Here is a 27,028-nt window from a genome sequence, read left to right as displayed (position 1 = left end):
GGGACAACCGGGACGAAATTACTTCGCCTCGCGCCCATCGTGAAAAGTTAAACGTCGATCTACTCGATTCCCGATATTCTACGAACGATAGAATCTTGTCCTATGTTCCACGGAACCAGATAAGATAAAATCCGAGAGAAAATTTGAATTAGTTAATGAGATTTTAATTTTATATAAAAATCAAATATTACTTAATGAGACCTAAATTTCGTACCAAAATTAAATATCACTTAACACGTTCGATGGGGATATCGCTCGAATACATACACGCGTTTCTTCCATGTATGTATCGACTTTGCATTGAACGTGTTAATGATATTTAAATTTTATATAAAAATTAAATATTAATTAGATTATAATTTTATACAAAAATTAGATATTAATAAAATTTAAATTTTATATGAAAGTTAAATATCGATTAATGAGATTTTATCCTACATATAGAACTATCGGTGTAACTATAGTGTTGGAATTTTTTGGAAAATTTATATGCGAGAACTTGGGTAAGTGGAATCGTTTTTTAAATAATTCTTGACAGATCATTTCGCTGGAATCATTTCTCTGGAGTATTTTCGAATGTTTAAAGAATCAGCAAATTTCCGATAACGTAGTCCTTTTATAGTATGAAAGGGTAAACGAGGATTTGAATTAATTGGTGAAAATTAAAAAATAGTAGATTCTTTTTTAGCTACCGCGGAATAATTTTTTAGGAATAATTTTTAATATATGTTGACTAATGAAAAAAGTTACCGAACTGATAAACACAGTCCGTTATTCGAAGGTATGGAAGCGTAAACGAGTACTTGGATTAATTAGTGAGATTTATTGAAAATATATTTCTTAATTAGTATGGACCAATTTCCTCGGAATTTTTGAGTAAACGTGAAATATGAAATTAGTAATAAAACCCTTGTTTTCGATAATCAGGGATTTAAATTAAAAAAAGAATGTTTTAACACTACATTAAAGTATTTTCGAAATTTGTTTTGCCGAATAGACTGAGTCATGTGGTAGATGTGTATGTTTCATGCGATTGATTAGGGTATATTGTTTTATGATTATTTACACTTTCATAGCTTTTTCGATATGATTTGTCGGTAAGAAAGTGCTTTGTGAGACGAAAATAATTTCCTTTAAACATAGTACTAAATTAAGTTTACCGACATCAACTGCAGTGACTGCGACTAATTTCATTTATCGACTACGTTTCGTCTAATAGTAAAAATATCGAGTTATCGATCCTAGTTAGGGCAAGGGGTAAACAATTAATAGTAGAGAAACGTTCGTTCTTGATCGAATTGCATCCGATATTCAAATACTCGTGCATTTGAGGTATAGGTATTAATCTGTTAACCGAAAAAGACAGATTATCTCGTTACTTGGATTTTTATAATATAATATGATATAATTTCTTTGTTTATAAATATCCTATACTTTATTGCTCCGTTTCATTTTTTTTTTTTTACATTTTCACTTAAACGTCACAGAAAAACGACATAATAAGTACATTTTTCCCCATAATTTTCCAAATCATCATGAAAATCTTTGGTAAAAAGATGACCCATTAAGAATTAACAGGTTAAGAGTAGGAATTGGTGCAACGCGATAAAAATCGTCTGGGTGTTCCGGGATGATATGCACGAGGCCGTACCGTGTGTTCGTGTGTGCTAGGTGTGTACGAAATGCCGATGGTTGTGGTGGCCGGCGTGGCGCATCGATTCGGAAACGTTCGAAAAACTTTTCTTTGAAAACTCGAGTCGCGTAACTTGCTACTTACCTTGGCAGCGATCGCCCCGTACCAAGCCAGTCCTCAACTTCCCACAGTCGTATCGCCGGGCATATCGCCTCACCGACGCGTAGCAAACTTCTCCTTCGGCTCCTCGAATTGTTCCGATCCAATCTTTACATAGATAATTCCTTCTTTGCTCTTCAAATAAAAGATCTCGTAAAACTTCGTTCGACCGCGATCGTTACATAGAAAATCCTTCCTTTTCTCGTCTAATTAAAAATCTCATAGAAACCTGAGCTCACAAATGCATCAGGAGCTTCTTAATTATATACCTGGTTTCCTTAAAATCTTTTGCAACTCGCTTCTTTTGGACGGATCTGGAAATCTGTCTGATCCGAATCTGACGTGCAAGAGACACTTACAGAATCCTCTCGGAGAACGCTTATAGAGTCCTCTCAGAGAACACTTATAGAATCCTCTCAAAGTACACTTCTTATTTAGAAGTAGCCGAAGCTTCTTTTATTTCTCACCTCGTACTGTCGCGAGATTTTTCCCGAGACACAGGGATCTTCGTTTCGATAAGTCGATCAACCGTGCACGTCTCGGCTATTTCGCCCTTCGCCACCACCTTTCAGATGCGATCGAGGAGCCCGGAGCCTGTTCGTCGTTTACATCGATCCGCGACCCTGTCATCTGTTATTCGTCTCAAGCAACCGGTTCGACCATCGAAATCTTTCTCCGACGAACGATTTACTTCACCAAACTGGGTTTTCCCGGTAGAATACACGGGCTGTATCAACGAGAAAGTTAAATCTCTCGGAGAATCATCTCCGCGAGCCCGTACAAGTAGCAAGAGCCAGGAAGAAACGAGCAGATCCAGGGAGAGACGAGATGATCCAACGAAGGTTCCACTGGAAGAGATCTTGCTTCAGAAGCTTGCCACGTTGCTGCACGTTGCTTGCAGCATCCTCGGAGTATGCTAGTCGCGTGTTCGACCCACGATGATGCTTCTTTCAAAAAGATTCTCGCGTTTTCAGCGATTGAGGGTCGACGACGAGGACGAGAAGATGATTTGGTCGACTTGTTGGATCACGGACGCGATATCGTCGCGGTTTCGAGGGTCGAATGGAATGCTTCGTCACGACTGGACGGGGAACGGCGTTCGTCGAGTGCCGTGGAAACTGTCTGCCGTCCATGAACAGCGTTGCCGGCACGGACGCACCCCGTAGAAGGGTGCACAACGCGCAAACGTAGTGGAGAAGAAGGTTGCTGCGCCAGCGCGGCCTCGTGCGGCCAGATCGCCGCATGAAGGAACGCCGCAGCCCCGTTTCAGCAGCCTCTCCTGCCGCTTCCACCCCTTCTAACGCTACTCCCCCACCGTAAACGTAGCGTGATTCCTCTGGTAGACTGTCTTCTTCGTCTCCTCCGCGGCCAATGGGTCGTCGAAGGCCGAGGCCACGAGCCTTCTTCTGTTTAGGGCTTTTTCCAGGTTAGGTTTCGTTCGAGTGGATGGAACCGGAGGATCTCGCGCCGTGTGGGACGCTTGATTAGCTTTTACAGCCGATGATTCGTTTAGACTTTTTGGCTACTTTGATGCTTAGTAATTTTGTACATGATACGGAGTTTTGCACGTTGTTAGTTTTATTTCTAGGATTTCCTTTGTGGAATTTGATGGTTGTAAGATGGCGAGGGGTTTGGAGATCGAAGGTTGTCGATAGAGATTTTTGGAATACGAACGAATTAATGGTTTTTCGTGATTCGTCGGAAGAATGAATTTTATTCGAAAATAAAGCTTTTACGTTGAATTCTGAGAATTGTTTTAAGCAGTTAATCGTTCGATCGGCCTGATTTATAGGTAAACTAGAAATTTCTAATTTGTCTCTCTCGCGTTACGCTATGGAAAGGTTGAATTAATCTAAATCGATATTCCAATATCTTTCTAAACATTTTCTCATTCGAACTTTCAAGCTACCGAGCTTTAACACGAGTAATATCTTCTGCTTAAATACTAGGACAAATTCCACGATTTTTTAAACAAATCTTATCCACTCGGTTAGAGAAGACAAAGAGACGATAAAGAAGAGCGACGACAACCGGCGGTGTATCGAGCCTGACGAACAGAAAGGCGATTTAATCGTTCAAAAAGTCGGACAAACGAAAAGTTTCCGCCGAAATATAACGTTCCGTACAAGGTAATTCGCTGCGTCTCTCCTCTCTCTTCTCTTTTCCTCTTTTAGTTCGAAGTGCCTACGACGTCTTTTTTTAATTTTTTCTCTCGACCAAGCCGGGCGTTGGAATTTCAAAGAACTCGTCTTTGTACCTTCGACGATTGTGGTCCCTTTATTTTCTGCCCCTTTCATGCTCTCCGCTCTTTCAAATTTTCCCCAGAGAGGGAGGGAGAGAAACGAAGGGAAAGGGGGAAAGAAGGAGAAACGAAAATCATCTTTTCCTCTTCGCTGTTTGCCCAACAAACGTCGCTTCGATTCCGATAGAATCATAATTTTCACGCGTGTACCCCTTCACGAGAACATGGCCGCTTCTCCATTCACTGACTTTCTGCTCTAATCTTTTAATCCTTTGTTTCATGATCTTTTCCGTGAGCGTATATCGTAGCGTTAGCTACCTGATGCTTTAATACGGTGTTTAAAGCAATGCAATTTGTATTTGGAAATCCATATGTTTGCAATTTGGAATCGGCGCTTCAGTCATGTACCGTGAATTACATGATAATTCTCAGCGAAAAACGTAAAAGATTCGTTTTTCCGTAGAAATGTGTTCATCGAACAACATTAAACTTATGTCGCGATTATCCTATTCAAGGATAAAGCAGTTTCGCTCGGAAGCAAGCAAATATTTGTGATTATCGCGGCAGTCGACTTTTGCTAAAATCAAAGTTAATATTATAAAAGTTTATAATCTTCGTTGAATGATAACCTGTAAGAAATCGTTCGAATTTTCTTATAAAATCGTTCTCCTTTGCTCAAAGTATGCACGAAGCGAACGGTCACTGAAATTCTACGACTTAAATAAACCTTCGTATTTGGAGTAGAATAGGTTTTTCGAGGATGTGTCGAGGATGTCTGGAGTGTTGCTAGCGAATCAGCGAATATCACGAACTTTCGTTAGACCGTGTCGTCTTTTTCGGCCATTAAAGGCCGCTTTAGAGAGACATAGCCCCGGGTGAAGTCGCTTTAGCGACGACCACGAAACTCTTCTCGAAGAAATCAGGCATTAGTGCATCTTTGGAGCGAGCACACAGAAGCCTGGCCGAGAAAAATAAGCATAAGCGTTTTCTTTCTTCGCTTTCAGAGAAAGCAGCCCATCGTTTCAAGAGGATATTCCACTATCACTGTATACCGTATACATATATCGACGGAATACTCGAGAGGCTTAGCGAAAAAGCAACGTACACGTATAAAAGTGTATTTGAGAAGGAGGAATTTTTAGACCATCTTTTTCTTTTATCAATCTCCAAACGTTTGCGAATACTTATGGCAACGTATTTTAAGCCATTGTCTCTCCAGCTTTTTTCTCGACTGTCCGAAGCGTTAGTCGTTTGTCTTGCACCTATAGATACCGTAATTATTTCTGCCGATACAAAAAATTGTAGGATAAAGTTAGTTGTGTCGGAACGACGAGCGTTATGATTTATGACTTTCTTTCTTCCAAGTAATTTTTTCCGGGTTCTATTCTCTAGAAGAACGTGTTAAGGCGATAGCGTCTGGAAACGACCAGCTTCTTCGTCACTTTCAGTAAAATTACCTAAAATATTTGTAATTAGAATTTTATATACAAATATATTTCTTCTTTATAAATTGGACGAATACCGGAAGAGTTTATTGACTTTTTTATTTTGCTACTTATCATAGCCAAAGCGATCCTAATTAAGACTTCGACGTCGGTACGCTGCCGCAAGCACCTAGTCTTCTATGCCGCGCAATTTTGCAAGACAAGTATGCAAATGGAATATGCGGCAACGCTTGAAAAAATAAAAAACGTCGTTTTACGTCTGTCGTCGGTAACGCTCGAAAAACACAAGACGCCGATTCGCGTCTGCCGATGTCAATGTGCTTCTAGTTTCCAATTTATCTAATTATTATTTGGTTAATTATCGTGCACGAGTGGCCAGATTGTTAAATCTCGTTCTTCGAGAACAAAATGAGGAAGATCTTAATCACATCCATCCACAATTTTCCATGCAATTATAAATCTCGTAATAAGAACAAAAGCGAGGAACAAAATTAATAACCCCGGTTAATAACTTGGGTATTTAATGAAACTGTAGACGGTGTCGCATAATAATGAAATCTTCCATTTTTAACGCTTTTCTTTGCCCCGGCTGGATATTCCATCGCTCGGAGGAAATGAAAGCAATGTCTTTGAAAGCGTAAACGAGCGTTTCAGCTCGATCTTTCGGCGCGCTAAATTCCCGTCGATCGATCGTTTCACGCCCCCATTATATTTCCTCTCGAAAGAAGGCTTCATTTTTCACCTACTATCTTCTTTTTGCCTCTTCTTTATCTATTCTGCGATTCGCCGCCGAGAGAAACAACTTCTCTCCTCGTTTCTTCGCGCCGCGTGCTTTCGCCGGAAGACAGCACATTTTTTCGAAAATAGCTCGCGCGTATATCGCATTTATCGCGTCCCAAGGATTTCTGTGGTTCTCTCTAAGGCGAGATTAAGGCATAACGCAAATTCCGTTCGATACCGAGTTATTTTTTTTTTTTTTTTAGTTTCTTATTTTTCGTAATTTTACTAGAGAGCTGTCCACCCGTGTTCCGCTTTCGATACGAGCGAGCTTCGAGCGAACTAAAAGCCGTCAAAACTTGAAATGAAATTAGGAAACACTACTTTTGTGACATTTTAGTTTATACGTTTAGGACGGAAGAAACAATCGAAAGTGAAATCTTTGCATAGAAACAAGGCATGGGAACATTGGATATTTTCACTAATCTTCTTATATATTGTGCATAAAGTTACAAACGTTGCTTCTTCGCTATATCGCTATAATCAACATCGTCGCTATCTGCTACGTACAAATAAATCCGCGAATTATTGCGTTAATATTGCGTTATATCCTTTTCTTTCCGTCAGAATCACGCGATTTCTAATATTTCGCGTTTTCTTGAAAATATTTCTGACACCTGACGCGCGTCTACTTAAATTTCCGATTCGTTCGGACAGCGTGTTCTCTGGAGGACCGATCTCAAAGTACGATTTGCTTCGAACGAAACTGTGTATCATGAATAAAACGAAACGAGTTTCGACTTACCGAGCGTCGTAGAGGAGCAGAACGTGGCTGAGACCGGTTATGGTCACCTGTCGCATCGGAATATGTATTTAATGGTACGCACGAACGCGCGCACCTTCGCGATCACTTCCTCTTGCATCAAGTTGAAGCACATCGCGATCAATGCCATACCTAAAACGTATTACTTTGCTGTTAGTCTATTTTTAACGATGCTTGTGCCTACTGGCAAGTTGACGTTACTTTTAGTGCTACCTTTTACTTTACAAATGTTTACCTCTGTAAATGAAGGTTACATTCAGTTTATGTTAGTTTCGCGAATCTTTGAATTTACACGTAAAGAGAATTCTCGCGAAAAAGGTGAGTAGATTGTTTCGTTACGAGAGCGGATTGAAAAGTTTCCAGAATCGCCGGCTAGAAGTTGCTTTATTTGTTATTGTTATCGTTATTCCGAAAACTTTTCAATCTGTCCTCGTATATTCTTTCGAAATTAATGGACTTGACGCGTCGAGATCAAAGAATCATACTTTCTTTGTTTCTTCGAGGATTTTTATAACGCAATTTTCTATTTGCCAAACTATTGTGCTATAATAATATCCGCGTGCTATAATAACGAAAAGACTCGAGACTTTCTTTGTTTTCTCGAAGAGTACTTGTAGTGTAATTTTCTAATCTTTAGAACATTATAATACGACAATGTCTAGCATCGTTCCAAAGGAAAAGAGAATAAACGAAAAGATTTGTTCTGCTTGATACGAAGAATTATATTTCCTTTGTTTCTTGAACGATTCTTGTATGATAGCACAATTTTCTATTTTTTTTCTTTTTTTTTTATAGTACCATAATATAATAATATCCATGCTCGATCGACGTCCACTCGGTGTAAACCAACGCTCAGACAGGAACGGCTATAAAATGGCCGTGGATTCGATTCGCTACTCGAAAAAAGCTCCGCTTCAAAGAGACTCGTTCCCATTGCCGCATAAACGCCAATCGAAAAATCGAATTTCTCTACTACCTGTGATACGACACGGGGTAAACCTCAAAAAAGCTAAAATAGAAAGAAGAATTCGGGCTAGTTGTCAAACTTTTGTCTGGCCACGTACAAAGTGGCGGGCGGCTAAAAAGCAATCGATCCTCCTGACCCTTGACACGCTTCGCGACACTTTGGCCCTCGATTCATTAACCACGACACCACGTAAGTGTGCACCTACGGTCGTGCCAGCATCGAACAATCGACGAATTTTAAACGACGGAAGATTTTTATTTATCATCGAGACGTTGACCGCCCACGGTGACCATCGATAAGACCTACGTTTCGCTAAATTTCTTAGAGCGATTGGAACAAGATAAATCTCGTGGATAAAAGCGTTTTTAACAGCGTGAACGATTCAGATAACATGGTTAGAAAAATGTGCGTAAATATAATATAATATTTTGCGAAGATTAAAATTAAAAAGCATATGGTTTAGAGTGCTTCAACCTCTTGGCGGCTGTCAGGACAAAATATATGAAATTCTCGTGAATTTTTGAAAAATTGGATAAAGACAAAGACGGGCAAATTCGTATTAAACTCTGGATTTCAAGTTTCAACTTCAGGAATCGACAAAACTAAAGAATCGAAAATATACCACTATCGGAATTCGTACAATAATACGAACTTTTCGATAAACATTTTTACGAAATATTCTATGTATACGTGATATTATCGGTATATGCCCCCTGTGGAAATTTAACCAGTGAATGGATACTGTTTGAAGTGAATATTTCGTACCGTTGGCCAAATTAAAGCTGTCGATCTCTTTGAAAACGACCAAGTCTGGCCACGCGACATCGTGTTTCCAGCGGAAATCCGCGGCGATCCAATTGTCACGTTGCCAAAGAAACAATTACGGCGACGGTTTCGATGTTCGTCCAGCGAAAACTTGCTCAAATATGTGTTGGTGTGCCGTGCATCGATAGTTTTCTGATCGATGGAGTGGACGATTTTATTTTTCATTCGTTCCGCGGCTTTTTTCCACGAAGCTTTTAGGATTTAAAGAGATTCGTTGGTTTCTACTCTGATGATAGCTTTCAATTAATGAATATTCTAATAAAAGCTGAACCCGTAAACGAAGCGTTTCGTTAACAAAGATGAAACGATCGTAAGAAAAAAAGCTCGAAAAAAATATTTGATCTTCGCTTGGCGGATGACGGACATTCGAATCTACGCGTACGACGTTTTTGAATCTCGATCGTTCGAAGCGAAGAAAATATACATGCGCCTATACAGCGTGTACAATCCTTAGACCTAGTTTATCGAGAAAGTAAATTCTTGAAAAATTCCTTTATCGCAGTTTGTAGCCGAGTCGAGGCCGATCCATTTCGTGCGATTATTGGAAAAATGGCTGCTTCGAGACTGTACATCTTGTACATATTTGTGAATACAACAAGATATGGAATATATATTCGATATTTGAAAAAAAGAAAAAAAAACGTTGAAAGCAGCATCTGCATCAACATCCACCTTGCACTTTGCTAAAAAAAAAAGGTATAGAAATAAAGTAATATAATTCGTTTCATAAAAATAAGCGAGAAACTGATTTCTGCGATGTGCCGATCACAGAAACAGATAAAACAAGGGGAACAATAGCAATCTGTTCTCAAATTTCAAACACGATTGAATGACGTAGTGATAAATCACGGTAGAAGCAGACGTCTCTGTCGGGATCAATACGTGGATCGAAATCGATCGTTCGTAAATGCGTTTATTTATAGGATAAAATGGAGCGCGCAGTTCCTCCGAGCTTGTATTACATTATTCGTTCAATGAATCGGATCAACGAGAACGTTGTTAAGCGAAACGTTCGTTGTCGTGTCGTCAAGTCCGTGTGCTTGGAAACCGGCCTGAATAGAACTATTAAATCGCGACACACATTAACTGCCGTTAGAATTTCGTCACGGTGACACGGTTCGACCCTTTCGCAAATATCAATTCAAACAGGACACGAGACGAAACACTCGTCCAGTGGACTCAAAGATCTATACGGGAGGTTGCCCTTGTCGTAGATGGTATCTAGGAAAAGTGGTGGACCTTTATGAAAAAACAAATCAAAAAAATGGAAAATATTTTGGTTAAAATTGAATTTCATGTATTTTGAAGTCTTGTAAATGTAAATGTTAAATATTTGAAAGGGGAGATCGTTTTAATTTTCGAAAGATAAAAAATATGATATCCGCTGTACTATACATACATTTTATTTCTTAAAAAAACGATATAAAATTGTATTTACAATTTCACGTTTTATTTTTATTTGATATTTGATATTTTATTTATTTATATTTCATTTGATATTGCGAATATCGAGAATTCCTTTGCTGGAATATAATTTAAATATTTTAAATGATATGCAAGTTAAGTGTATGAAAATTCTGAAACGTTATACAAAAATTAAAAACGCGATATCCGTATACGTTAAAGATTGCTGCAAACCGAGAAAGACGAAAAACAGATAGATGGGAAATGTAGAATAAAATTTTTGTAATCCATTCGCAAGACAAATTACGAATTGGTAACTGGAAAACTCAACGAATGTACGTGATTTTTATTTATCTAAAGATAGAAAGGAGAAGAGAAAGAAGACAAAAGTGGACGAGGATGGAAAAAGTGAATGTCCGTAGGGAATTGGAAGCATTAAACGTCGAAACCGATAAAATTGTGAGGTCGGTCTGCACTCACCGAGCATTAGGTACATGGAGCAGAAGATGAAGGATAAATCGAGGCCCTGGGCCGCGTAGATTTTGTCACCCGGCACGATGTCGCCGAAACCTATGGTCGACAGGGAGACGAAGCAGAAATAAGAACCGTCCAACATGTTCCAGTCTTCCCATTCGGAAAACAAGATGGCTCCGGCCCAAATGTACCTGAAAAGTCCCTCCAAATGACACGATCGTTCGTAATCGCGATTTTCCTTCGATAGATCAACGAATAACAAATTTTCCGTTTTAAATCGACGAATAAGATAATTTGAGAATTCGTTAATTCGTGTCTGTGATTAATTTCGTGACATTATGATTATAGTCGGTTTGTATTTTGATATTTTTATAAAATTGACGCTAATAATCGTAATATATCAGAGGGTTAATTACGTATGATATACTTTGCTGGTGCGTTTTTTTATTGGAGAGATTCATAATTTTTTTAGATCGTATTTTATCAGAAAAGGAAATTTTCTTTGCCAAGAATATTAAGATCTATATTTCTTTCAACCAAGGAGAGATATTGTTCTTCAAGAAACTTCATCAATATCCAAAATAATAATTTCACTTAATGGTGTGCTGCAGAGTATGATTTATATTCGGTCACCACGATATTTAAGGTTTATAGCTTATTTATATTTATATTTATATAGCTAGTTTATAACTTAGGTTCCTTAAGTTAATCTAATTTGATATAAACATTTAGTGTTTATCATTATATTTTAGCTTTTTCTAATTTACATGTAGCGGATATCAACTCTCGATACAGAACTTTATTTATTACATGTTTCAATATTTATCAATATTTATATGTTTCGATCATTTACTTAGTCAAAAGTACTTGTAAATACGGGTTAATTAAATATTATCGACTCACCCGACCATTATGGCGACACATAGCGTCAAAGGTACAGTGACTTGTTGAGGATCATAGCTACTGCTATTACTGTCATCGTCATTTTCCTCTTTCGTATCGTGTTTTTCCAAGGAAATATTCTTGTCCACGCTGAACGAATCAATTTCTCTTCCATCTATGTCGACCATCTATCGACAAATGCCTCTATATTATCGTAAAATTCTACCGTTTCCTGATTTTATAATTATTTGTCCGAGAATTTTGCGCGAGTACAGAATTTTTCGCGAATATTACTTTCCTAATACAAAGGAAACTTACATATCGATTTACGAGTACGCGTTAACGAAATTTTAACACGAAACTTACTTGCCAATGATTTCTCCTTACATCCGCGTCATCACGAGTATTTCCTCTTGGCATCGTTTCTAATGGCCTTCTGCGACATCTTTAAAGAAAAAAAGTAAGAAAAAATCCGTATCGAAGGAAAAAGAAGCAAAAGTACCAGAATTCTCTGGATCTAAAAGAAAAGAAAAAGCAAATTTCTTTAATCCTTGAACAATTAAGTAGATCGATGTAACAACGATGGTTTCACAAATCGAATTTTAAGGTTTCCGCTAACGATCCAATAAAAGTAGAAATGGATGAAATAAAACGAAATAAGAAGAAAAGGAGAATACTTACTTGCACAGACAGCAACGAGCGTACGTCCATTTGAAGCTTTTCGCAAGAATGTCACCGATGTTGCTTAGATATAGCAAGAAAAGTGGCAGGCCTATTATGGCGTACACTATGGTCACCACTTTGCCCCATTTCGTCTTTGGACAAATGTTTCCGTAACCTGTGAAACAAGAAAAGTCGCCGCTTCTTCCGTATCCTTCCTTTCGTTTCATTGAAAAAAGCCACGAACACGAAAATTTTCACTTGTTCGTGAAGAAAATGTATCGACTGTGTCTTTCTCTTTTTCTTAGTTATGTTAAAAACATCAGATTATAATAACGACTGTTATAACAAATATGGTATAATAACGTAATTACGCTCTGAACTTGATTCATCATCTTCACAATTGCATAACGATTTTGCGTTCAATTATGGATCTCTATAATCTGTCGAATCATTCATGATATTGTAATAAGAGGCGCGATATATTTACAGTAGAATTCTATTTATTATAAACTCCGTTTGTCCGAACAAAATTTTAGTTAGTGCCCGATTAAATGAACTTTTGCTGGTTGAATTCATTTATCTGAACCTGAGTTCCTATTATATGAGCGAAAAATGGTAAATGGTAGAGATAATTGATGAGCTCCTATTATACGAACTCCAATTGTATATAAACTGTTTGTTCTCCGACAAGTTCTGATAAATGGAGTTCTACTATATCCTTTTCCGTGGTAAATGTTCCAATACTTTCGCGAGTTGCTGCACCTGTCTATAATCTTTAAGCAGATTCGATTTAGAAAATCCAAATAAAAAAAAAAAAAAAAAAACAAAATACCTGATCTTATCTACAGTTCGGTAACATTTTGTAACAGCATCAACCGCGAGTATTTTAATTAAAATCCCCTCTCAGAATCAACGGTCGTCAGTCACCAAGTGTAAAGTTGAACGCGCGTTGACTATAAAAAGAAAGGAATGCCTGATCGAGCGTGTTCTCGCGAGAGTACGATATTAATTACTTAATCGACTATAAGTTACCGTCGACCCTTCGACACCTGTCGAGCGTCGTAAAGATCGCTGAAGGGAAGTCAAAAGTTTCCGACGATATCGCCCACGATCATTTTCCAGCCGAGATTTTACGAGCAACCCTTCTGGGAATCTCGTTCCATCAAATTATGGATCGTATTCGAAGGATTACGAAAGGCGAAAAGAGCCGTGAATATCCGAGAATCGTGGACGTTAAAGTTGTTTACCCTTTTTACATTGCTTTCTGGCGTCCGAAGTCTACTTCTGCAAACTTCGGAAAATTCTCGTATTCTAAATCTACAAACCGATCAATTTTTTAATTTTTCAAATTTCTACATTTCCAAATTTCTAAATTTTCAAACTACAAATTCTCTAAATTATCAAATTTCCAATTTTCCCAGTCTTTTGTTCGTTAGATTTCTAAATTTCCAAATATCCGAACCTCCGAATCGAAAAACTTCTAAATTTACGAATTTCTAGTTTGTCGAATCTCTCGTTTGTTACGTTTCTACATCCCCAAGTTCCCGAATCTTCGAATTCAAAAATTTTCACGTTTTCAAATGTCTGAACTATGAAATTTATAACCTTTCAAATCTTTTGTTCGTTAAACTTCGAAATCTCGATATTTCCGAGCTGTTTGTTTCAACGATTTTCAAATTTTCAAAGTTGTTAGTTATGGAATTTTTAATTTTCCAAGAACCGCTCTTACCCAATCGGGAATTAGCCATGTACACGCATACTTGGCAGGTTTCCAAATCCCATTTTCACAAAAATGAAACCTTCGACATAATTTTGTTATTCTTGATTTTCGTCTTGTTTCGAGCCATACAATCTTCCTAGTTTCGCTGCTACTACGAATTTAGACCCACGTTGTATAGAATAGATACTTGATCCACTTTGTGTATGTAGCGAGAACGCGTATGCGTGAAAACGGAAAACATCGATATCTCGAAAACACCGGGAGAGCACGGAGAGGCCAATACAGCCGGAAACCAGCCTCGGAGTATTTACGTTCCAAGCCGCTTTATTATAATTTATCGGCGATTCACGGCACGATGATTTGTTTAGCGCTGCGCGAGCCGTCAGAGGCTTTGGGTTTCCGGTATCCGGCCTGGAGAACGGTGCTGGGTGATTAAATTCCAGTGGTAAAGCGATTTCGAGGGACCTTATGTCTTTGTATGCGCTGATATCGACGGTTTTCTTCCCGTTTATTGAATTTTCTATTAAGCACCAACCTCTTGAGAATTTTTCTTCGCGACATTCAAGCGTTTTATGAAAACATGGCAGTGAGTTTATAATTTGGTCCAAGTTATTTTTGGCAAGATTATGTTTCTAAGTTAGGTTTGAGAAGTAGTACAATTTGTAATAAAACTATGTATTATTATACGATATTATAATACATTCGACAAAATTGTATATCAATAATAATCGTAGTAAAAGGAAACCCTACAACATTTTATTAAATAAACGCTAAAGACGATCTATCGACGAGCGAATTCTGTGTATCTGACTCGAAAACTAAAAACTTTGCACTTTGTTACAAAATTACTTATACTTACGCATCGATGTAATTACTATACGATTGTACGTATAATTGATTGTTTGAAAAATTGCTTGACGATCTGATATAACGTGATTAAATTCGGATAGTCAAGGTTCTATCGTAACGGGAAGAGTCAGAAATACAAGAGGGACTACTATCGACTACGTTGAATTATTAATAAATTCGCTGGTCAAATAAAGCGTTGTCGCAAATTATCGGGCGTGCTGCGATTAATCTTGATAATTGATTGGTTGACCCACGGTGAAATTATCCGGTTCTAGTGTAACGAGCACGTCCCGTTGGCCTACCAAGACACATCGGTTCCCAGTACTTTCGGTTAATCACCAATAATTCCTTTGCGTCATGTTACACTGTCACTAATGTCCTCGATCCGTCAATGAGCGCCACGCGACGCTGATTACGCGGATCCTCGATGATTTATGCGTTTCGTATCGGTCCACGGAACTTCCGAGTGCTCCCTTTGACGACTCTGATCATTTTACCACGAAACGCTAATTCGTATTCCATTTGCGTTTAATCGATGTGCCGTTATCAATGAATTACAAGTATATATATATATATATATATATATATATATATATATATATATATATATATCGGTATTATGAGTAGGTTATAGATTTTTATAGTAATTCATATTTTTATGAATCTCATAGATCAGCGGTTTTATGCTTTATACATCTTATACGTGGTTTTATTCCCACCGTTGTTCATATATCGATAAAGAGAAAAGTGGCATAAATATTGAACATATTTTATAAAATTATAAACATTTTGGTAAGCAATCAGCGTATGCCTGAAAGTTTTTGCTCATACGCTGGATTAAGAGCCACTGGCCTGAACATTCCTGCGAATCGAACAAGATATAAGGTACTACCATCGATCGACTATCTGATCCCCGGATCCCCTGTACAACGCAAGTCCACCACTGTAGTAGCGATTAAATTGGCGTGTCCTCGAAAATTTTCACACGTTCCGAAAGCGGTTATCGTTAGCCGGGCTACGGTCGGCTCGCGAATCGATCTGCCTGTCGACTAGCCTACCCTTTTAGGCTGATGCTGCTAGCCTGTAATCACGGTTGAGATAAAGTGGATAGCTGGGTCTCGTCTCGAACCCAGAAGAGGGTGATGGGACATGGGCGAGGAAGGGACGAGAGGCCCCCGGGAATTAATTGAAAGGTCGCGTGCACGCGCGCGCTCACCTATACCTGTATCGCCTGTAACGCGATAAAAGTTCCCCTCGTTAATTCCCTCGATCTACCAACGCCAGTGGCCTTCTTTTGTTTTTGCCTAAAAAAGAAGTATCATAGTCGACGTTAAATTTAGCTTGGAACGTACTATTATTTACGTCATCTGATTTTTCGAGTAGCCATTCGAAGTACATATAATAAGCGTGAATCATAATCCAGTCGAACCTTGAGACTTATTAGCGTTACGGCTAAAATATTGTCACACGTGTTCGAGACTCGACCAATACGATCGTGATAGTCCAGTTTTCGTAATAGCGAAAAGGAAATCGTTCCATTCATCGGCATTAGCGATATATTATGTACAGTCGCCGCACTTATCCCCTACACACACTCAGGGATGCGGCACTCGCTCTCCATTGCCTTATTAATCAACCACCGTCACTCCCTCCCCTTCGCTCCTCCAATTTTCCTCGCTACTAAGTCCTGTTTTGTTCATTGACTGCAAGCCAAGCATTGCCCCTTATGCATAGAGCCGAGAACAAAGATAACTAGCCAGGTAATAAGCATCGATGAACTTTCCTAAAGTACACTGCTACTAATTTCATTAAACTTCATGAATATGTAATATATATCTTTCGGCTCTAATGACGTTTCCAATAAACCGCGTTCTCCTAAAGAGCATTTATATACTTTGTTTTGCGTTGCCTCTGGAGGAACCTCGGCAAAGCGTTGGAATTCTTTTAATGGTGTATCAAAAATATACGAAGTGATTTAAAAGATAAGGCTTTGCCTTTTACCTTCCTGCGGCGAATTAGACTTACTTAGATCAGGAAAATTCGAGAAGTGGGGGAAGGGACGCTGGCCAATTAACAAGACGACAGAGTGAGTGCTATATGTCCGTATTTATGCAAGAGGTAAGTGCAGTGCTTGTAATAATACGTTACATATGCCGATGAATGGAACGATTTCTTTTCCGCTATTACGAAAACTGGACGATCGCGATCGGATTCGTCGAGTCTGCAACATTTAGAGTCTGGCAATATTTAGAGTAATTGCAAGATATTGTGCAGCATGTTCGGTATACCAGCAGGTATTTCGCGAGGTTCGCATAAATGTTTCAACGATCGATTAACTATTCCTTTTTCAGGGGATTTTTCCGTTGGTGAATGATTTGCGCGTCGAATGGTCGCGTTCGTTATATCGATATCGTAGTTTTTTCGTATTTTGATCTCCCTATGGAAACAAACTTTCGTGAATCTGGCCTGCTTTCGTACGCGATTCTTCTCGGAATTTATCGTGAATCTTCTTTTATCTTATCTGTTACTTGACAAGAACTGCTTCGAGGATAGTTGTGAATTCGTTTACTGTACGCTAATCTGTAAAACCAAGCTTTATCGCGTCATAATATCGTGCGGATAGCTCTGATAAAGATTAAAATCATCCTGGGTTTTTCTGCTTATAACTTTCTAACCAAATTACATTTTGTCAAAAATAAACAATCGTTCGCATACTTTTAAGCGACAGTGTACATCGAACAGCGAAATTATTCGGATTTAAAATCGTTGGAAAGTTTTTAATCGTGGATTTTCGGTTTTATCGCGTGGAACAGACTGTCGTTGGCTTGGGCTAAACACGTCCTTCGAAAACGCGGTCAACGACGCTGAATCGGAAATTAATTGACTCATATTCGAAGCGTCCTCCGAAGATCATCGAGCGAAGGTCGTGCTACGCTCGATTTCCGTCACATCGCGTCGGCTATGTTTAGCTCGTCGGATTTGGCTATTAGAGTATTTCTTTAACATACAGATTTTAATCTTACGAATGACAAAAAATCTTCTTCGAAACTCTACTCGATTTCGCGAGCGAGAAAAACGAAATTTTTTTATCTAAAGGAGGCATTTATTTCGTTGTAAAAATAAAATCTAAAGGAACAAACTTTCACGCGTTAAGTTTATAAAAAGCTCTCTATAGGAATAAATATCTTTTATAAAGAAACCAAAAAAGCCGGTAACAAATCTTCTCCTTCAAAAAATAATCTAAGAACCAATATTCTTAGATTCTATATTTAACAATAACTTCTCTCTAAAAAAAAAAAAAAAATAAAAAAGAAAAATTATTTCTGTACTTTTGGACCATCCGTAAAACCATTGGTTTATACGCGTTGAAGACGTTGAAGGTAAATGATCTGTGATCTTGGAATATTTTTAACTACGACTAGCGGGCCTCTCTCTTTCGACCAAGCGAGTTTCAGTTAAGATAATAGTCCGACGAAACTTTAACGGGGTTTAACGGGGTTTGTGTGTACCCAAATGATCGAACGACGTGCAATTTCTGTAACGAGGAACAAACTTGCAGGTAAACTCAGCCGAAGTCCCTCGTGTAAACCAGTCTGCCTCGTTATCGACTTCATCCTTTAAGTCGTCTGACAATCGGTGCCGAATCCCGCTGCTTTTTCGTATAATTAATACCTCCGGCTAACGCGTTTTCGTATTCCCGTTTTGGTACTCCTGTCTTGAGTGTACTTCGCTCGACAAACAATCTAAACCGATACTGTATCACCACGTTTTCTTGACAAACTACTAGAACCCCTTTTTTCTATCGTTTTCTTAGTGCATTAAGTGTTATTAAGGCGATATATCATCTGTTATTTCTTTCTCGATCAATTCACATCGGAATGGAAACATTTTTTATCGTTACAAAAAACGAGAAAATCTTTAGAGAATTAAAAAATGAGAAAAAATTTAATAATAATTAGAAATTTAAGATAAAGAGAGATTATAGAATCTTAGAACGAATAAAAAGATTCGTATCCAATATTGCGATAGATATCTGTTCTCTATGAATAATTTATTTGACGAATTTGGATGGTTTTGTTAGTTTCTCGAATATTCTTGAGATCTCTTGAATATTTTTTAACGAACAAAGTTGAAAAAAGGCTTTATCGAAAGACACAAGCTATTTTTCTCCCGAAACTCCTACTTTTCCCATCAGAATTAAAACTTCAAAAGTAACTTAATCAAGACGCATCATTTCATCTTTTCTTATCGATAAACCATCAACGGATTTCCTTTAAATCGATACTTCTTGGAGCCAAGTGTGTATTCCAAGAGATAGAAAATATCTAAAGCAACCGCGAAAAAGGAAAAAGTGGAAGAACTTAATTACACTGGTTGGACAGTTTCGTATTTCCTGGATGTCGAGAAATCGGCGCGGCCGTTACTGGGAAGCGATTTTGGTATACATAGAAGACAGCCGACAAGCTGCGAATCATACACGAGAGACTTCGTTAGGCCGGAAATTAATTAACGGCCGAGCTGAGTCACCGATCGGTCGACCTCCTGAGATTAACGAAGCTACTCCCTGGGACGTTGATCTTAATCGATCTTCCGATCGACACTGTGTATCGTTCCTGATTAATTAATCCTCTGATTCTCTGTGTCCCGTTGAAATCAGAAATCAGTAAACTTTAACGTAACTCACCAACTACAGGAGGAAAACCGTAATTGTAATAATCAATAAAAAAAAGGGCAAACAGCGATAAGCTATAAGTAGTTTATACGGACATTTGTGCAATTTCATATTCTTATGAAAATATTTTTAATTTTAAATTGTTCTTGCCCTTTATATGTTTCTAATCTCCGCGTTATAATTTTTTAAAAGAGTCAAAGTATGTCTAGGAAATTTTCGATCGACTTTTAATCGACCTACCTATCTTACTATATGATCTTGAAACGAGGAATTAATGAGAAAGAAATTATATTCGTTCAGCATTCACAAAACTAACTTTTCCTTCTTCCGCGTTACAGTATTTTATATAAAACGTAATATCCTCACGCCCTTAGCTTAAAATAAGCCGTTAGCCTCACAGAACGCTATAATTTATTTAAATTTCATATTTTAAGGGCGAGATCCGAGGCTCTATCTTTCACGCTAATGAGAACACGCGTAAATATCCTCTAGCTTATAAAAAAAAAAGAAAAAAAGAGAAATAAAATAAAACGCATCTCCCTTTACGCTCTTACATACACAGATCTTAATCCAATTTTGTTTGATCCCTGCCGGACCAAACCTAGCAAACAGATTTATCCAGCGGGTCACAGGTAAACTGGATCGCAATTTCCTTCGTTGGAACTTTGAAAACATTCGTTCCTCGAGTCGGCGGCTACATTTCAAACGTTAAAGGTCACTCGCGTCCGTGTGTTCCTCTTTTCGGCATTAACCATTCTTTTTGCAAGCTGGTTAGCCAGGTCGAGGCTCGTCCGACGCGAAACATTAAACTTTGTCCCGGCAAAAACTGTCGTGTTTCTCTCGTGTATGTTTCTACTTTCTGCCGTCTATTTCACCCCTTTGTTTTTTCGATTTTTTTTCTCCCGGTGTTTTCTTCTCTCGAGTAGTTGGTACAATTTTCTTGTAACGTTAAGGACGATGATTATGCAGGCGGGTAAATTGAACCCACTCGGAGTAATTTCTCTCTCTCTTTTTTTTTTTTTTTTTTTTTTAGAAGTGTTTGTAATTTATGGTGTGGTTATGAGCATGTAAATGGAATTGCAGAAATGGATGGTAATCCACATTGCTAGAGAGTAGAAGCGTTGGGGCAGCGTAGCAGCGAAGGTTTCCGATTTTTAGATATTATATTTATATTTAGTATTGTTTTTTTCTTTTTTTTTTTTTTTTTTTTTTTAGATTCATCTTACAGTAATTTTCTTATTTTCCGTAACGTTTTTAAATCCATTTCGTCCAAAGAACCGAATCAAAATCAAACGTCTACGTTATGAAAATAAAGCTATCTTTTTAATCTCTTTTTTTCTTTCAATCATATAACAAAAAAAAGAAAAAACAAATGGAAATGAAACTTTTACGTATGTAATGAAAATTCTATTACTTTTTTTTTTAATATTTCTGGATCCACTCCTTTCTTTCAACCAAGTTGAACAAAAAAACGGTGGAGAAAGAGAAGTTTCACCATTCGATAGATTTTATCTGCTTTTTTCTTCTTACCTCTTTCTCTACATTCTTTGTACTTCTTTCTTCCAACCAAATTGCAAAAAATGGAGTGGTTATAGGATATGAAGATAAAAATAGGATATTTATAGCCCGATGGTTCTGTTCTTTAATGGAAGAAAGAAATTAAGATTCCTTTTTATTTGCTTTGAATCCAATTCTTTCTTACAACTAAATTGTAGAAAACTGAATAAGAATGGGAGGTGCAACGAGACAAAAATGTCTTAATAAGATGTCTTATAGATAGGTGTAATAAGAAGGTAAACTCACCGATAGTAGTGATCACCGTAAGAGAATAGAGAAATGCTCCAGCGAAGCTCCACCTTTTGTTTTCCTCCCCGCCATCGTAGCCATTCTTTATGGCCATTACCATTTTCTTTTGATAGTTCTCGAGGATCGCCTTCACTTTCGCTTTCCAGATCCTCTCGGAAAACACGTTCTCCTGCGCGTGACCAACCAAGCAAATAAAGAGGATAAGAATTTCGTTGGTTCTAAGTCTCTCTTTAAAATGCATATTTTTTATTCGATTTTCAGGACGCGTCTATTCAATTTAATCCAATTTTTAAAACGTACTTTTTACATTAAACTACGCAACAAGGAAATTGTACTTGTTTAATAACGATAAATTTACCTATATACGTAGTACCCAAATACTTCCATTTTATGCCACAAATCTATGAACCAGATTTAATTGCCGTAAAAACGTTTCAAAGACGTTAATGAAAAAGTTGAAAATCCTCAAATCGAAGGTTACCGACAAGTCCAGAAAGATTGTTAATAAGAATTTATGAGATATTATAACGCGCTATAATATTGTACGGACGTTTACAAAGATATTGGAAGCTTTTACTCCTTTCCGCAAACCTTTTTCTTTAAATCCATAAATCACTGATTGAAGAAAAATTGTCAACCATAATTCTCGCACCTACTAAAACCAACTGAAGTAAAATTTTCTTTCGAAACCATGAAACGGAAATAGTATAAAAGAAAAAGTGGCTACCTTGGACGTAAGCTCCCAGAGGGTGGCAGCTGTCACGTTCCTCAACCTGATCACGTTCCCGACGATGTCCAGGTTGTTTCTACCCTCGATGTGGGTGAAGAGGAAGGCCCCGGCTATGGTATATCCGACCACCAGGCACACTATACCGACGTTGCTGAAGAGGAAGGCTATCAGAGCCCTGGTCCAGTCCGCGATCCTCTCGCCCCACGGCTTCCGTCTTCGTTTTCTTCGCCTTCCGCCGCGTACCCGATAATTTCCACGCTGCCAGTTTCTGTTGGACGTCGAATACGATGCTCGATCCCCTTCCATCTTTCATCCGGCATCCGACCACTCGAGATATCGTTGCCTTTTCTTTCACACTTTACGCTCGTTCTACTCGCTTCTGACTTTGACTCTATCGAACCGTTCGAGAGCGGTCCGCTACGAGCATTCCACGTACATGGTGGTGTATTATTGTTTATGACGTTTTGTACCTGTAGAGAAATTGGTGAGATTTCAAAGACGGATCTTATTTCAATTTAGAAGGTTTTTACGAAGGACTTTCTTTTCTTTCTTTATTAATGTTGCATTTCTGAGGGAGATATGGTTCAAGCGTTGGATGTATTGGTCGCTGCCAATATTGCCTGTACTTATCGCGGTTTATATCTGTAGAAAAATTGTTGAAATTTGCAACGGAAATTTTACTAGGGTTTATTAGATTTTCTTTGTTTTTCTTTATATCTTTGCTCAAGTCATAGAGATATTGGTAGTTTGTTACGGCGATTTCATCCAGGAATAGTTTATTACGGAGAATTAAACGTTATAAAGCATCGAACTTTTATGTACAAGGGTCTTTGAGAAAGCAAGCTATCTCTCTTCTTCGAACGTCTACTAGAAAATTTCTTCAAGGGTCGACAATCCTTATAAGATTATCTAATAAAGAAAGTTGAAGGTAAAAGGTAGCCATTTCGAGATTATTAAGAGGTCAGTTTGTCAGGTTAACGAACCGATCGTAGATGTAACAAACGCGAGGGAAGAGACGTAATTTCGAAGTTTCCTGCGTAATGACGGAGGTCGTTTGTCGCGGTTGGACGCGACGAAGATCTAACATGCGTGAAATATCCGACGCCGCGTCGCGACGCTAGCCCAGCGTGCACCATTACGAAAGTATTTCGGTGGCAGTCGTAAAATAAAAAAAGAAGTCAGGCATATACCGTGTCGACCGTGAGCTCGGGGCCACCCTTTTCATTTCTCCGTAACACGAGCGGAGTAAACGTATGCTCCAAGTTTTGGCCTTCTTCCGGCTTTTAGTTGGCTATACGACTCTATGGAACGAGGTTTAAGAGTCTTCCTCTTTTTCTCTACGTATTATACAATTTGTTAATTATGCTCTTAAGTTTGGTTCGAGTTAGAAGAAGAAGTTTATGATTATGATCTTGTCGGTTTCGGTATCAAACGTCTTTTAGATTCTGAACGATAGTTTATTATATCGTACCGAATGATATGCACTGTCGAGAACAGACATTGTTTCAAAATCATTTTCGTAATCTACCTGTCCGTTGAATATTACATATCTAATGTTTCCTATCGTTTTCCCTATTTCTTTCAACGTTATATGATCATTTTTACATGCAACGTTATTTATTGTTCATGCTTATTGCTTCCTATTTTAACAACCTCGATTGTCTGATCAAGAATAGGCAAGATATTATCTGAATACATTTTAAATACATATATTGTGTTATATAACAATATATCGTACACGTTGTATTATTTTACAGGTACGTTATATCGTAAATTGCCAAGAACAGGCAATCGCTTCGGAGTCATACTGGCAATTTATTCACTCTGTTAATTTTTACATATAATACTTGATATTCTTTGTCATCTCCTTGTTCTTTTTATCCTTTTATTTATTATCATCTTAATTTATCTTAACTTCCTGCTTTGGCAACTGAGATGTATCTTATCACGAATATGCGAGTGTATTCGTATACTCTCGAAGGATAGTACACATGCATTGCTTTTAGGCATTCGAAAGCGAACGCCCTATTCGTCAACGTACCCGTTTAGGTTAGAAGGTTCAATTCCTCTTGGTTCGCCCGCATGACGATCCCCCGACCGGCCGTTTCCGGATAAAAGTCTGCCTTACCTCTGGCCTCCGCGATCCGTTCCAGATAAATTAATAGAAGGAACACGGTAGAATGCTAAAAAGGGGAGCGCCGATTATACGCGATCGCTGACCCGGCGCAATAGCAAAATTACACGGTCCCGTTTAATAGGAAACGTCAGTATCGCCAGTCGTCCTGTCCCTTCTGCCTTTTCCTGGATTATATCGTTCGAATGCACAACCTCTCTCCTGCTATCGACTTCGTCCACGACCCGCCAAGAATCGAAAACGAGTTTAACGAAATCTATTGTCAGGTCGTAGTATACGTTTCGCCGAAGGAACGATCAATTTCTCGAGAAGCGAAAATCCCGTTTATCTTATCGTCCGATCTTGAATTTTTCGATCACTCTTATTAATCCAAGTTGTTCCCCTTTGGTTTGCACTTCCATTCCCTTCCTATCGTTTTTCTCTGATTCGCACCTATGCCTGTTCTTTGCTTTATTTGGCTTCTGCCGAATTTTAGAGATTTCGATGGTCGTCGTCTGTCTTTTTTGATTTTGAAAATTTCGTTTCGTTCGCTTTCGATCACTTGAAATTAGTCGTCCAGGTTATCGGCCTTTTCATCTTACTTCTTGCGTTAATGGATCAGCTTTGTCGTACTGATTCTTTGGAGATTCGAAGGATTTTTGGAAATCCTTTTGCAAGCAAAATTATGGATCGAAGCTATTCGAGCGTTATTCGAATTACGTATTGCATTTTATCTTTGCGTCACCTTTTAGCTTTCTTGCTTCTTCTTTCTTCCTCGCTTTCTTGGGGTTTTTAGGATTTTCAGAGTGACTTAGATACCCTCGTGGCGTTTTAAATATAGACTAGCCTGTGCCTTTGAGTCAGACACACTGTCGAGACGACTCGCCACGTGTTGACACGTGCTGCGTGAATCCATTCTTCTTGGACTTGCACGTTTCTTTTTGTAAATCATTTTTCTCCCAGAAGACACGTCAATTCCTCTTCCTTGTGAATCTTCTTACATGTTCCACGATGTTTCCGATTTTGATAATTGTCAAGAACAATTGAATCACGGCTCTTCTTGAAATCCACGCTTTCTGTTTACATCAAAGTTATTATCAATCTTTAATCATTCATCGAAAAACATAATAATTCTTCCAAAGAAAAAAAAGATAATTTTCTTTATTTCACTTTTACTTCGCTTTCTTCTTAAAGATAAATCGAATCTCTATAATTTAAACAAAATTAAAGTGTAATTTTACGTATAATTTAAATATATCTTTTCCAAGAAAACTACGAATCTCCAAAAGGTACAACGTTCTACGATCTATTGTCAATTCTTCTGGAAACAAACATCTATTTCTTTGCACAAATTTTCAATTACAAATTCGCTAATCACAAAGCGTTAACAAAATCCACGAACTCCAATTTTATTCGCCGTAAGAACTGTGTAACTTAAAATCCACTAATGTAATAACTTTCATATATCGAACCATTCAACGTCATAATTTACTTGACATTATTTTATCTAAATAATTTATTTCAGAATTTATTTTATTAAAATGTTTCGTGACACTCGATGGCATTCGATTTCCCGGAAGGGTCTAATGGCGTGTGTTTCACGATCCACATGGATAATTGCGTGAAAACGAGTCGAGCCAAACCACCACGAGGCTCTCTCGTGCACTGATTCCTTGTTACTCGCTTCGTAGACGTCGAACTGAAAATAGCGTTTCGCTAAAAATAACCGAATTCAACGGGGCTGGACCTGCCCGACTGGCAACTTCCTGGACACCCTATAGATGCGACCGCGCGGAACGTCTCCGTCACGCCTTTGAAATTTATCACCGGCGTCGATTTCTTGCGTACTTGTGTCTTGTAAGTATGCTACCGTTCGTTGGTATTACAACACCTGCTGAGACTTCGTTTTATGTATTTTGAATTTGTGCATGTACGAAGACTTCGGCAAAAGAGCTTGCTACATTTGCTATTCTTTTCTTTTCTTTTATACAAAAGCGGTTTTAAGATTTGTGTCTCTGAGAGGATAAACTCCTGTTCCACCTTTTATTGATTTCTTAATTTTGTTACTTATGAAAGCGCATAATTGATATAAACGATTAACTAATGGTAAATGCTATATTTAACGTAAAAGACAGCGCGTTTCTTCTATCCTCTTTAGAATTTTCTAAATATCATTGATTATCGTAATCCAGCAGTCACGGGTAATCGTTAAATCGGTGAAAATGCTGCGGAATATAAATAAATCCTCGATGTTTTAAATTATTAGTATCTTTTCTTTTATTCGAAGAATATTTAATAAAGTAAATTATGTTTTAGTAGGAAAGAAAGTGGATGCAGACAGGTTCTCTTGTCATACGAGATAATGAACGAATGTTTTTTTTCAACAGATATAAAGTAACTTGTACATTGGCCGAGAGGGATCAAGTTATCATAATCCACGTTGGAATATTTACAAAGGGAGACATTTCTGAGAGGAACAGTAATATTTTCCAGAGAAATATTTAATTTTGTTATATTCTTCACTGCATTCTTGTGACTTGTTTTACACAGTGTTATTATAAATTAGGGTCCTATTCATAATTAAAATTATAATAACAAAGTTGATTGCGGAACTTTGAGAAAATAGTAGAAGATGATTTTGTAATCAGAACGTTTTGACATATATAAATATAATATCACGAATGATAATGAATGGTGATTATGATTTTTAAGTTAGTGAATGGGAAAGCAGCGCCTTAGAGAAAGGAACATTGGAGTGTCGATTACGTTGATTGTTAGACCGGGGAATCCCTGACTCAGTGCAAGGGTTTTTCCAGTTTGTTGCATGTTACTCGAGTTGTGAAATAGTATCGTAATACGTATGAGATATAAAAACATACGAAATATTTAAAGTAAAATACCTGT

General features: G+C 37.9%; 3 protein-coding genes across 14 annotated transcripts in view; 1 reads left to right on the top strand and 2 right to left on the bottom strand.

Annotated features, from left to right (window-relative positions):
• Nucleotides 1-3,188, bottom strand: part of LOC126874112 (potassium channel subfamily K member 18-like) — a 32,385-nt gene extending 29,197 nt beyond the window's left edge. For 2 of the 4 annotated variants that reach the window (XM_050635774.1, XM_050635773.1), the window contains exon 1: nucleotides 1,778-3,188. The gene's annotated coding sequence lies outside the window, so the exon portion shown is untranslated. The remainder of the gene's footprint in view (nucleotides 1-1,777) is intronic. The other 2 variants (XM_050635771.1, XM_050635775.1) reach the window with 2 other exon arrangements.
• LOC126874133 (uncharacterized) overlaps nucleotides 1-27,028 on the top strand; it is a 65,753-nt gene that overhangs the window by 25,147 nt on the left and 13,578 nt on the right. For all 9 annotated transcript variants that reach the window (XM_050635836.1, XM_050635837.1, XM_050635833.1 and 6 more), the window contains one exon: nucleotides 25,650-25,981. The gene's annotated coding sequence lies outside the window, so the exon portion shown is untranslated. The remainder of the gene's footprint in view (nucleotides 1-25,649; nucleotides 25,982-27,028) is intronic.
• LOC126873895 (TWiK family of potassium channels protein 18-like) lies at nucleotides 9,953-22,317 on the bottom strand. Its single transcript, XM_050635228.1, has 7 exons — nucleotides 22,009-22,317; nucleotides 21,279-21,549; nucleotides 12,253-12,409; nucleotides 11,938-12,016; nucleotides 11,593-11,759; nucleotides 10,696-10,880; nucleotides 9,953-10,050 (listed from the first exon to the last, which is right to left on the bottom strand). Exons 1-7 carry the CDS (start codon nucleotides 22,315-22,317, stop codon nucleotides 9,953-9,955), a joined length of 1,266 nt encoding a protein of 421 aa, XP_050491185.1.

This window comes from Bombus huntii, chromosome 15 (assembly GCF_024542735.1).
Source record: "Bombus huntii isolate Logan2020A chromosome 15, iyBomHunt1.1, whole genome shotgun sequence".
NCBI classification, from domain to species: domain Eukaryota; kingdom Metazoa; phylum Arthropoda; class Insecta; order Hymenoptera; family Apidae; genus Bombus; species Bombus huntii.
The sequence above is the reverse complement of the archived record's forward strand: the minus strand, read 5'-3'. Positions and strand labels throughout refer to the sequence as shown.